The 14,158-nt window shown below is 42.5% G+C and overlaps 1 protein-coding gene across 1 annotated transcript in view; it reads right to left on the reverse strand.

Annotated features, from left to right (window-relative positions):
- Nucleotides 1–14,158, reverse strand: part of LMCD1 (LIM and cysteine rich domains 1) — a 72,243-nt gene that overhangs the window by 10,768 nt on the left and 47,317 nt on the right. The window contains exon 3 of the mRNA XM_066615960.1: nt 12,562–12,817. Within this exon, the coding sequence (XP_066472057.1) occupies nt 12,562–12,817 (256 nt within the window). The remainder of the gene's footprint in view (nt 1–12,561; nt 12,818–14,158) is intronic.

Raw genomic sequence — 14,158 nt, forward strand, 5'->3', positions numbered from 1 at the left:
TGGAAACCGTAGTGAAAAAAGAACTACTCTAGGCAGAAACTAGTTTCTCTAGTTAGTCATGTTAGCCATTTATTGCTTTCATTGTACCTCAAACTCAGAAGACCCATTTTTATTTTTGACACATTTCATATCCCGTCTTTTCCCTTACAGGCACTCAAGGTCCTTATCCAATTGCAAGTGCCCATTTTGTCTCTTTATCATTACCCTTCTAGGTTTTCTTTTGAACTCAAATTTTTCCAGTTGCTTGCCCAGTCTCTCTGTCCACAGCAGAGAGCCCTCTTCTCTCACCCGATGGCTTCTCAGGGATCTCACTACCAAGGAGCTAACTCTTGAACTTAGGAATTAAGGTTCCTTAGATCAATCCTCTAGCCACCAGCTTCTATGCTTCTGGGTCTTTTGAGTTTACTCCAAAGGAGAGAAGTGAAAAAGGTTCCTAATTTGGCGGTGGTAGTTTCCCTTCCTGGTAGAAGCAAAACTTTTGAGGCTTTTTACTGATAAAAGTTCTCCCCTCTCTCACCCAGTGGGATTCATCCATTGGACCACAACAGAAGCAAAACAATAAGAGTCAGGACTTCCTCTTGTTCCCGACTTAGAGAGAATATACCATGTTCCTGCTGATTTGGGAGGAAGAGTCTTGGCTCTGCCCCAGTGAGGTTTCAGAAATTTAACAGGTTAAGAAAATTCACAGCACATCTCAGGTACCACAAAAACTCAATGCTTGAGTCAAAATGTTAATCTGCCACACCTTTTTGGCATCCTTTGTTTTTAGCAAATACCAAGTACATGCCTAGAGGCACGACTCCTATTTATGAAAGATTACAGGCAAGCAATTGCCAACATTTTGCTGGCTAAAAGCCATTCAAGGCAAGCTTTTTATAATGGTTAACCACCAGCTGCTGTACCTCATAAACCCCCATACAACATTTCGGTGAGATGTTAACGAGGCTTGTTTAATGCTTCAGGAGGAAATTGAAAGAAAAATCACTCCAAGTTGTATATTGTCTGGAATGTCTTCCATTTTACTTCTATAGAAAGTGATTAACCTAATAAGCCAATATATAAAAAAAACAGTAATTTCCTGAGTTTGTATCTTTGAACCTGATGGCCACCAACATTACTGGGTAGCCCTTTACTCAAGTATATTTTTTCAGTGTGATTCAAGAGCAATTTCTATGCAGTTGGTTCTAAAATCAAATGAACAGTTCGTTGGTAATTTAGCAGCCACTGGATCCATCACTGGACATTGGATCCATGGCTGAAGAAAGGCAGGTCAGTTTCCTTCTAAATTAATTTCTACAATGGTCAGCAAAGTCATATTTCTTTATGACATGCAACTAAAGGAAAGGGAGGTTTCCTAGCTAGAGACCTTTCCCCCTATTGTAGTGTGAATAGGAAGCCATTTGGCCATTTACTATTTTTCTTTAGAAGACCAGCTTCCAGCTGCATTGAAATTGTTTCCATCTTGGTCAGCATTTGCCTAATGAATAGTATGACTGTTAGGCTGTTAATGCTTTACCCCCATCTAGGGTATACATTAGCTTCATAAAATATGCAACAGAACCTACTAGACCTTAATGGAAGATCTGTTCACTGCATATTTTAACAGCCAAGGTATAGTTGCACAAGCAAAAAAGTCAGTCATGGATCAGCTCAAATACAAAGGTCTCTTGTGATCAATTAGGTACCGTATTTATTCAGTACAGTTAAGTGTTTACACAGATGGTGAAAAATGCTCCATTCCATTAAAAAAAATGGAACTGGGTAAGTTCTGCATCAGTGACTAGCCTCTTATGCAGCATCAACAATAAATTTCCTTCATGATCACACCTCTCATGTCCCACTAAGCTCCTGCCTGTGATTCTTTGTCCTCCAGCTCTACCACCTACTAGCCCAATGGTTTCTTATTCCTTCAGATTGCTCTACCCTTCTTGCTGCCCTTTAGAGCTGAAACTCATCTTCAGTCACCCAAGGGATGTCCCCCTTTCTTCAAATCCCTCCTCAGAACCCATCTTTTCTGTTGGCAATACCCCCCCCCACTGCAGTGAGTTTGCAATTAGGCCCAAGTACCTGAACATGAAACCTTTTAGAATTCTTTGTAAAGGTCAACAGGCATGTGGATGCGGGATAAACTGTGGACATTATACATCTGGACTTTCAGAAAGTGTTCAACATGGTCCCTCACCAAAGGCTACTGAAAAAAACTCCATAGTCAGGGAATTAGAGGACAGGTCCTCTCATGGATTGAGACCTGATTGAAGACCAGTAAACAAAGTGGGTGTCCATGAGTAATTTTCACAAAGGAGAGAGGTGAAAAGCGGTGCGCCCCAAGGATCTGTCCTGGGACCGGTGCTGTTCAACCTCTTCATAAATGACCTGGAGACAGGGTTGAGCAGTGAAGTGGCTAAGTTTGCAAACTTTTAAAGACACCAAACTTTTCCGAGTGGTGAAGACCAGACGTGATTGTAAGGAGCTCCAGAAGGATCTCTCCAAACTGGCAGAATGGGCAGCAAAGTGGCAGATGCGTTTCAATGTCAGTAAGTGTAAAGTCATGCACATTGGGGCAAAAAATCAAAACTTCACATATAGGCTGATGGGTTCTGAGCTGTCTGTGACAGATCAGGAGAGAGATCTTGGGGTGGTGGTGGACAGGTCGATGAAAGTGTTGACCCAATGTGCGGCGGCAGTGAAGAAGCCCAATTCTATGCTTGGGATCATTAGAAAAGGTATTGAGAACAAAACAGCTAATATTATAATGCTGTTGTACAAATCTATGGTAAGGCCACACCTGGAGTATTGTGTCCAGTTCTGGTCACCACATCTCAAAAAGGACATAGTGGAAATGGAAAAGGTGCAGAAGAGAGTGACTAAGATAATTACGGGGTTGGGGCACCTTCCTTAAGAGGAAAGGCTACGGCGTTTGGTCCTCTTCAGCCTAGAAAAGAGAGGCCTGAGGGGGGGACATGATTGAGACATACAAAATTACCCATGGGAAGGATAAAGTGGATAGAGAGATGCTCTTTACACTCTCACATAACACCAGAACCAGGGGACATCAACTAAAATTGAGTGTTGGGAGAGTTAGTACAGAAAAGAAAATATTTCTTTACTCAGTGTGTGGTCTGTCTGTGGAACTCCTTGCCACAGGATGTGGTGATTGCATCTGGCCTGGATGCCTTTAAAAGGGGATTGGACAAGTTTCTGGAGGAAAAATCCATTATGGGTTACAAGCCATGATGTTTATGCGCAACCTCCTCATTTCAGAAATGGGCTATGTCAGATGCAAGGGAGGGCACCAGAATGAGGTCTCTTGTTATCTGGTGTGCTCCCTGGGGCATTTGGTGGGCCGCTGTGAGATACAGGAAGCTGGACTAGATGGGCCTATGGCCTGATCCAGTGGGGCTGTTCTTATGTTCTTATGAAATACTTCTATAGCCTTCCCCATCTTCCTTGGCACTATTCCCCAGGTGTCTCCCCATTGTTTCTCTTGTAACTACTTTAGATTGTGAGCTGCAAGGGCAGGTCATCTGCACACCGATAGCATTCTACAAATTATTATTATTATTATTAACAACAATAACAACAATAATAACAGAATTAGCACAATACTTCTACTTTCCATTTTCAGAGCACACTAGCACTATATTCTGGAACACAGCTCAGCATCATAGCCAGATTTGCTTTTACAGGTCAGGCAGTGCAGCTTTCACCTGTGTCCCCAAGGGCATCTTGGAAACAGTGTCTAGTGAAAAAAGTCACTAGGATATCCTTTGTCATAAATGAGTTTAATATTCATGTTCATCATCTGTTGCCAGCCTCAGAGTACATGACTGACTTTACTAAAACCAGAGTACCATTCATAGTAGGTTAAGAACTGAAATTTCTTTTCAGGGCATAAAAATTCATTTGCCACAGAGTTAGGAAAAGAAAACTCTACTCCCTTCTGTAACAGGCACCAGTAGTCTGTTGAGCACAACATTAACCATTTGAAGGCATCCCATTATAAACCAGGATTGAGCTTTATGTTACACTCTCTAATCTCTCCCAAACAGGGGAGAAGGTCTCAGAACTGGAACTGGAAGTGACTCAGCTGTAAACTTCACTAAAGGCTTATTACCTTCCAGGCCACGTGCATTCACAAAAAAGCCTACACAGCAATGCAGCTTTCTTGACTGAACACTTGACATGCAAACTAGAGTTGTAATTAGGAAAAAAAAGGATACAGGTTTAAAAGCTTGCTGAACATTCTAAACTTTATACTAAACCTCTGAATTGCACCTTCTTTTTCCATACCCAACACATTTCATTTTTCTTCAAGTATTCCAGGCAATTTCGTTCCCTCACACACCAATAACTAGTTCCCTTAATTATTTTATTAGCTCGTTTTCTTAGTTGCAGATGGAATATGAGCTATTTATATCTTCAACACAGTACATGGGTAAAGAACCTTACATTCTGTTCCCATCTACTTTGAATCAACAATATTCACAGCTTCCTAGGCCAACACTTTCCCTTTGTGTTTAGGATGTGTGGTAAACTCTCTCTCACCCCAAACGCTATCTTTGCAAACACAGATCCTGCTATCCAACCCAAATAAAAAATTTTAAAATGTATTTTTTTTAAAGGCTTGATTCCAGCCCTACCAAAGGAGGTCCTAAAAACATTCCACAGCAAAAGCAAACACTATTACACTTTCAGTCTGGGTGTTGTACTCATACAAACACCTATTCATTTCCAAGGGTAACTAGCACTGAAAGGTGATTATAGTCCCATTGGATTTGCAAGAAGTTTAACGAGCACATGGCAGCAATCACAAGGACCGACTGGTGTTAAAGAAAAAAACCAATCAGTTTTCCCTCCAACACTGCCAAATTCTTTTGAGAAGAAATTTATCAGTGAAATGCTTGATGTGGAGTTACAACTTCCCCTAGAGTTTCCTTGTACTCTGTTTACCAACAGTTCTTAAACTGTGGGTCTGGGACCCACTGAGTCATGACCTACTTTTTGTTGGGATACAAAACAGACAGGGCAGATTAGGCTACGTGCATCAACAGTTAAACAAGCTGCTACTTGGGGGGTGGGGAACACTGCTGCCCAATCACCATTTTAGCCACACCCCTTGGCATTTATAAATCAGCCATGGTTTGGTCACCTTGGCTTTATACATAGTTCCAATACTATTTTAAGTGGTTTAGATAACCCCCCCCCCCCCGTGATTAGTGGACAATTAGTTGGTGGGAGGAGATAACGATGGCATGATCCATGAACCTAACTTATCTGGGACAATTCCCAGTAGTCTTATCATTAGAACTCAATTTCTAGCAAGTCTTTAGAACTGTGCTTTACCCATCAAATTATATTTACGAACAGCCCCATTGTCCTCTGCATCCCAGAATATGTTGCCTCTCTCTCTCTGGGAAAGCATAAAAGATCAACACTGGTTTTACAGCTATCCCACTTGCATTAAAGCTTATGAAAAGCAATAAATGCAACTATCACGTCCAGCTTTGGGGCTGGGATAACCAGAAACAAGCAGCCAGTCTTTCTACCAAGGAGCAATCTTACTTTAAAATCAGTAACACAGTTCAGTAAAACAACATAACTCGGACTGAAGCAAACAGGCAGATTCCTTCCTTCCCCCACATTAAAGATTATATAGCTGATAATACTCAATCTGCCTCTAATTTGTTGAATCGTGTCATTTTTCCTTCCAAATCCTTTTCCTGGCATAGAGAACAGGGTCTGGAAACAGATTAGAAAATATCTTAACTCAGTTTGAAGGTGGCGGAGGGGGAAGACTTTCAGTGTTAAAAAAATGTATGTATGTTTGTGAGTGTAGCCATCACAATATATAGCTAAGCCTGTTCAATTAGTAGAATACTTTCCTAAAAAAAAAAAAAATCTTTGTTGGCTAAACAAATTCAAGATATTTTTAATGTATTCCCATGTGTTCTTTTGATTCTATTACACTAGCCAAGTCTAAATACCAGGCATGGAGAACATTACTTCACCTGATTTGGGGAATGGGCAAACTCCAGTCTGGAGGCATAGAAGATATGTTATCCTCACTTTTACAGTAAACCAGTGTTTCTCAACCAGTGGTATGGGTACCACCAGTGGTACTTGAGGTGGTGCCTGGTGGTACTCGTAAGACCCCTAGACACCTGCTGCCCAGCAGCAAGACCAGGAACGTGACACAACAAACAGCTGTAGGAGGCTCGGCTCAGCAGGCAGAGCTCCAAAGCACGCTTCTCTGTGCTCGAAAACGTCCTCCTGTCCAGCATGAGCCACTTATTGGTGTTTGTTGTGTTGCATCTGGCTCCCAACCCACCTACTCACAGAGTATGCTTAAACAATAAGGCTACTCAAGCAGTAGTTTTAGCCCACAGAATTATATTATTTCTGAACATCACAGGTGTACTAGGGTACTAGGATGTATTAGGGTACTTAAGAGGAAAAATTAGAAGAGGAACAATTTGCTGCTGCTTTGTAGATATCCCCTTTATAAAATGTGACTAAAGTAGTAGCAGGAGATTTAAATTGAAGACTAACATATTCATCATACTGAGATACATTCAGACTGAAGGAGGATGTGGGAACAATATTCTGTTTCCTTTCTGCATCATGGAAATATCCGCCAGTTGCCAACAAGGAGTTGTAGAGGTTATTCAAATTGCATTTTTATGAAAGAGAACTGATCAACATTACAGCCAAGTTGTATTGTTCCACAGTGGGTCACAGAACTCAGTGACTGTATCTAAGTGATTTTACACATTACAAAAAAAACAACAAAAAACAGATTCTCAAAAGCTCTCTCATGGTTTCAAAAGTACTAGGCCACTTCAGGCCCAATCCAGCAATGTAACAAGGCCCTCTTCAAGAGCATCAGATGTATTTGGGATTAAGACATTACAGGAGGCTGACAGGTGTCCCAAAGCATCCCAGTTTCATTCCTTTCAAGTGAGAATGAACTTTTAAAACATGCAGGTTTGAGTTGAACTGTAACTGTAGAAGGTCATTTGAAGTGAGTTTAGGATGATATAAGGGGCCTCTTATTGAATGCATTCTGTTTTTAGAAATTACCACCCCTTGATGTTAACCAAGGACAAACAATAGTACTGGGCCATAGGCAAAAGGTTGAAAGGGGTCTCTGAACTCAGGTCCACATGACTTTGGAGCAGATGGGAAGGCCACTAACTCAAACCTTTACCTTATAATCTTTTCTTGCGGTTTATCTGTTTGGAAATACAGGTCAGACCTGCTTATTGATGGTTTGGAACCCACTGATTTCACTCACCACAGGTTCCAAACTCATGGTGAATGGCTGGACCTAAGCTCCCAGATGTGTTCTCTGGTCACGTCTGGGAGGCTGAGGCGCGCAGAGGCTGTGCATGGTCTCTGGAGGCCTCAAAATACCTCTGGATGCAACCAGAGAACATCTCAAGTCACGTATGAGGTCATAGTGGACTGGACCAGCAGATTTACTTATCCGCAGGTTTTGGTATTCACAGGTGGTCCAGAAAAGTAATCCCTGTAGATCAGGGGTGCTCACACTTTTTTGGCTTGAGAGCTACTTTGAAACCCAGCAAGGCCCGGAGATCTACCAGAGTTTTTTTTTACAATGTTCGCGCCATCATAACATATAACATTTATGTGTACAATGTATGTTGGTGTACCTTGAGCCCCACTGAGTAGACATGCCTAGGATTAGGCTGTGAGGCTGCAATCCTAGCCACACTTACCTGGAAGTAAGCCCCATTGACTACAATGGGGGCAGCGTTTCCTCCCAGAGGCACCTGAAGGGGGGGGTCGGCACTCCACGATCTACTCATTTTGCCTCGCGATCTACCGGTAGATCGCGATCCACCTATTGAGCACCCCTGCTGTAGATAGTGAGGTCAAACTACGGAGGGGGGCATATCCGCAGTTTCAGTTAACTACGGATCGGATCTGTGGCCTCCCTGCAGCAAGGAGCTCTGTTTCCCTTGCCTCTAGAGGTTTTTCTGAGCCTCACAGAGGCTGTATGCACCTGCCCATGGCCTCTATGGACTTCAGAATGGCCATCTGGATCAAGAAAAAGTGACTTCCGGGTGATGACCCGTGGGAACCGGACATGATGTTTTTATGTCTTATAAGCCCCTGGAAGGTTCCCCAGGTCTCATAATACCTTACAAGGGCAAAAAATCAGTTCTTGTTCCCCAAGAAAACAAAAGTCACTTTTTTGAACTACATGGCCATTCCGAAGGCCACAGAGGCCATGAGCAGACACACTCAGCCTTTACAGGCTTCAGAAAAGTCTCCGGACCTGACCAAAGCATAACTCCAGTTGGGTTCAGAGGGCTGGGGGGGTGTCCCCGAGTACCCACAGCTGCAGTTAACAGCACTGGGGAGGGTTCCAGAGTAGAACCCCCACAGATACTGGGGCATGCCTGTACATGGAATACCCTTCTTCTTGATAACCTCTGGTCAGTATCCAGGTTGTCCCAGTAGATTTTTGGAGTCACTCAACCTCCTTGAATTATCCATCCTTGGGAACTGGTGGGCTTCATGGTCCAATGAGATGGCTCACAGTCAGGTTCTTTGCTAACCTCTTGGAGACGAAGTACGAACAATCCTAGTAACGTGACTACTGTATCTGAATGACATAGTATCCCATGCTCAGAGTCCAAAATAGGAGGCAAAATTGGGGACTGTGACCACAGATGTATCTACATGATGCAGCTTCAGCATAAACATACTGGACATTCTACCTTCAATAAGCCTCATTTGAGAGAAAACAAAAACAGGTTTTTCCTAGAATAACTACACCAAGTTTCATGTCAACCTGAGAATTCCATCAGCTTCCATCCAAGTACACTTCTCTTCCTAGAAATGTTAAGTGTAAAACTTCCATGATTCGCAACATAAAATGCATATAGGCAAGTAGATATCCTCCTCAGACACACATATAAAGGGAGTTATCCCTCCTTTAAAAAAAGTCAAACATTCCCAATACAGAGCAATGCAACCTCCAAACTGCACTCATCACAGTCCAGAAGACCCTTCACGATGCTAAACTGACTTCACAATACAAGCAGGAATGACATCTCATTATGTCCTTGCAACCCAAGTCTTAGTGACAGTACCTGCACCTGCAATGCAACCTGAAGATGCAAGCTCAGATGCTAAAACCACACCCCCTATGGATGTGAAGTACAGCCTGCCTCAAAAATGGCCTTATGAGCACTTTCTCCAAGCTCCAGAACTCTATGCTACAAGAAATTCACAAATTCAAAACTAAAACAGAAGTAACTTTGCCACACCAAATCTCAAATCTTGGTGCATTTTAAGGTATTAACAGGCCCAAATACTTTCATGCATTTTCCCCTGGGATGACCCAAGCCAATCAGTGTATACACACCTGCTCATGCAGGTGGGAAGATCCTTACAAACCTTTTCAAAAATAGAAAACAGTTTTGACCTAAACAATATTATCTCATTTACTGGAATGGGAATGCTCCCCCTATATACAAAACCTACAAACAGCAGATTGAAGCCAACCTAATACTCTGGTGATAGGTCATATGTGGTTTGAAGCTGCTGGGCAATCCTGAATTCAGTATTTTCTTCTCAAAGTTTGCAGATGGGCTGAACAGGGAGACTTCAAAAGGCAACCTGTTTTCATATTAAAGAGGGAATTCATACCCTTCTCCAAATGCTTTTCAAACCCTTAAAGGGATCTGCCAAGAAGCACCAATTGTTCCCAGTGGATTTCTCAACTGGAAATCCCAGTGGATTTCAGGAATGCACTGCATAAGAAGTTTGTTTCATCAGGAAATAGATTTTGGTAATAAAGAGATTCAATATCCCCGGATACATCTATGTAAACAGCAATCATCCTAGGATTCTAAGACATTAGTTACCTTTCAGATGGAGAAAGCACTGCACCACACTGGATGTGGGAGATTAAAAAATGCAATTGCTTACTAAATCTAAGCTGCTATTTTCATACAAGGTATAATTTTAAAGACAAGCCAACAATCAGTACAGTTCAATAAATTTGGCTTTTGGTTATTTTACACATGTGCTTTCACACAGTTCTTCTTACAGGTAGAAGGATAACTTGTGCAGAGATCTATGTACACGTGACATATGTACAAGAGAGGGGATATGGTCAGTAACCACTCTGTACTTGTATTGAGGTCCCATGGTTTATGCAGCAAGTGGGATGGATATAGGCTACCAACAGACAGACTATCCTTTTCATGTCAAGTTGCTAGAAGATGGTTATTCAATGATGTCGCAATTCGTTTTCACTCTCACTCGTTTCAAGTTGCACTATTCATTCCTTGTGGTGGGCCCAACTAACTCAGTGAAAGGCATATCTACTTAGTGAAACTGCAATTTTAGAACTGGGTTGCAAAGATAGGCAGAGGATCCAGAGAGACCTGAACAATATATATATTTTTAATGTCCAATATCTTAAACTCATAGGAGTGTGATTGATGCCAAATTCAAATACTAAAGGTGCAATCCTAAAGCACCCTTGGGCCAGCACAAGTTTATGCCTCCTCAGGAGCAAGCCACACCAGTGCTGGCTTTCCCCAGGTAGGTTGTGTCGCCGAGCTCAGCCAACGCAGGGGTCTGGGAAGGAGATGGGAGGAAGGCATTCCGGGGCAGGAAGAGGGGGGCGGAGGGCAGTTCTGGGGGCAGGCAGGGAGCGGGCAGCAGGGCTAGGACCTGGCTGATATGTCGGATCCTAGCCCCCATTCCCAAGCAGTATAACAAGCTGCTCCACTCTCCTTGGACTTATGCCACCTCCTGAGATGGTGCAAATCCGAGGAGACCCATTGGGGCTGCAGTGGCTTACTGGGGGTAAGAGGAAGAGTTTCTCCTTACCTCCGGCTGAGCCACTTTGGGCACCTACTCGTATCTTGTGCTGGATACTGTGCAGGCCTCCTGGACTGCCTGTTCCAGCACAAGATAGGATTGCTCTGAATGTAATTTTAAAACCACCAGCAAGTGTACTAGTAAAGTGTTTAACTAGACGCAATCTATTTTTGCTATATGACAGCCCAACTGATAAACAATATCCATACTTTAAACAGTAATCTCAAGTAGAACAGGACGAGAAATGTAATTTCGCTTTTAAGTTTAAGCTTGTATGATCTATATGCATGTTCCTTGAGAGCGAGGTTGATGGGCCCACTTTTAATCTTTATCTGGAATTAGTCACTTTGGCCAGGTATATACCTTAGATAAGTGGTTCTCACACATTTAGCACCAGGACCCACTTTTTAGAATGAATAACTGTCAGGACCCACTGGAAGCAATGTCATGACTAGAAGTGACATCATCAAGCTGGAAAACTTTCTGGAAACAATCCTAGGCTGCAATCCTACCCACGCTTGCCCAGGAGTAAGTCCCATTTACTTTCATTGTTAAATGAATATACACAGTAGCTTGTTAAAAGCACAGGTCTGCACCATTTTGCCAAATGCAGTCACATACCATGGTAGCATAAAGCCTAATATATTAAAAATAAAATATTGAAATTGAATGGGGACCCACCTGAAATTGGCTCATGTCCCACCTAGTGGGTCCTGACCCACAGTTTGAGAAACACTGCCTTAGACCAATGGTTCCCAAACTTTTTAACACTGGGACCCACTTTTAAAAATGACACTCTGTCAGGACTCTTGCTTTATGAGACTGAAGTACCAGCTGCTCAAACCTCTATTTTACGATGGTGTGAGCATGTGGGGGAGGGAATGCTTTCTGGTGCCTTTGGTGAGTGCCACATTCATAGGATTTGTATCACTGTGGTGGGATTGTGCTCCCCTCCACCTGCCCTTCGAAGTGGACCAAGGCACATTCACCTATTCACAAGTACGAACAAATGCTGCTCCATTTTGGTTTCCATAGGGCTCTATGCATATTCCCTGTCAGCTATGAGCTTGTCATTTCTGTCACCCACCAAAAATCAGGTTGTGACCCACTGATGGGTCCCAACTCACAGTTTGGGAATCACTGCCCTAGACATAAAATGAAATTGTCCAGAAAGGATAAAGTTGAATATTGGAATTGCTGCTAGCCCATATGGCATTTTGTGCAAATTTAGAAAAAGATGCCCCTCCCTCCCCACCAGAAGGGACATTTGGCCAGCATTCTTCCTCCCTCTGATATCAACAATGCCCCCTTAGATGTGCTGCCCTTGTATCATTCAGAACCTGAACAGTACTTGTGTTAACACATGACACTATTTTTTCTTCCATGCTGAAAATTATGGGCCTTTCTAAGATATGACTTTTGAGTCATATCTTTCTCCAGTCTTCCTTATAGGATCTTGCAACATGTGAAAATGCTGCAAATGACAGCACTGTCTGCAAGAGAAGAGCAGGGCAATGTACAGTACAGCTACATGATGCCAGATATTGTTGTACAAAGGGCGATGTGAAGAAGAGGCAGGAAAAGGCACACACAGTGGCAGCTCTGTGCATTTCCCAGTAACATGCTAGATCCTATGTACTTCTATACTGTACATTTCTGCAAAGTCCTTATGTATGTTTTGACAAGTGATCTTACCAGCTTCTGAGTCAGTCCAGGTGGAGCCCATTCATATGTAACCGTGTCAAAAGTTGGATCTTTCCGGGACACTATAGGATTTGTGATGATCATGCGATTTCTTTTATAAATGCGAACACCATCACCTCCTTTTACCCGGGCAGTCAGTGAAGAATATTTCGAATCAGAAAGCAAGCGGCCAATTTTCCGGTCATCTTCTGCGTCAGAGCTCAGGCTATGATCTTCCTGGCTGCATTTGCATGACTTGCATATTTTCCTGCGGGAGACAAAATGAGGTCATCCTTTTGATAGAAGCTAGACCCCAAATAGGTATGTGCTCTTTTGAAGGCTCAAGGGTGAACTTTAGAAACACTGAAGGTTAAAAATCTCAAATGGATCATGACATAGGACAAAAGTCCTTTGTTGGCAAGTACTCTGGCTGGAGAGGAAAGCTTGTAAGCTATGGAACCAACGGAATTTGCAGTGGTGTGGAATATTTTAAAAACTGTAAAAATCCATGCAGCAGAGGCCCTGTTGAATAAGCCACAGGGTACAATGATCGAGTGTTCCTGTTAGTCTGCTGTGAGTGCATAACTGTGAGTTACATAAACTGTAAAACGACACCTGCAAAGATGATTACATGAGCCCAATTGTGAGAAAGAAAAACCATCTGGTACTTAATCTTGATAAAAGTTTACAAAAGCAGTGGTATAAAGTGCATTAAGTGTGGCAATGCGACCACTAGAACATCTTTATTTAGGTTTTTCTGTCTCCTGGTCAAAAGACTCGTGCGCAGGTACCGAAATGCAGGCTGTGGAGTTACTCTTCACAAGACTCCAGCAGAGTTGCGCGGAAAATTTGTTAGGTGAGGAGATGTGAAGATTGTGAAAATTACAAAAGAAGAAAGGATTTGAACTGCAGAGACTTTGGTTTATAAGCCTTTTACAGGCTCCCTGGGTGTGGAAATCATAATATATTATGAGAACTTTGACAGCAGCTTAATAGCTTGCAGCATACGTTATATCATCACGTGGAGAAATTGGTAATGTTGACACAATGATATTAGAACGTTTGCGCTGATGTATTAGCCGTCATCAGTGGGACAAAAATCTGCAGCACTGCCAGCTGAATGCCACTTTTAAATTGCATCGCTTTTGTTGTAAGCGTATCACTGAAGCAAGACCTAGGATCATGAAATGAGATAAATGCCTGCAATGGAATGGCAAACACATCCATGTTCTAAAATCTGAGGATCTCCTTGCAAATTGTGTTAGGGTCACTAAAGAAACACTTTACAAGTGTTGCAAGTGCAAAGAGCATTTGCAAGTGTTGCACCACATACTAGAACAATTCTATAAAATCCAGTCTTTATCCCTCAAGGTCATATGCAGAAACCCAAATATGTCAATCTCTGTAACAAAAACATAGTCTGAGATCAGGCTGAATCAGACCAAAAGTCTGTCTAGCATCTCATTTCTCATACAGGGCCCAAACAGATGCCTCAGAGAAGCTGACGTGTACAGGATGAAGGCAATAGCAGAGGATTTTCCCAGAAGCAGCTGGTATTATTCTGTGGCTACTCTAAACCCGGATGCTCCATTTAGCAATCCTTGTCAAT

The sequence above is a fragment of the Tiliqua scincoides genome, chromosome 2 (assembly GCF_035046505.1).
Source record: "Tiliqua scincoides isolate rTilSci1 chromosome 2, rTilSci1.hap2, whole genome shotgun sequence".
In the NCBI taxonomy this organism is placed as follows: Eukaryota; Metazoa; Chordata; class Lepidosauria; order Squamata; family Scincidae; genus Tiliqua; species Tiliqua scincoides.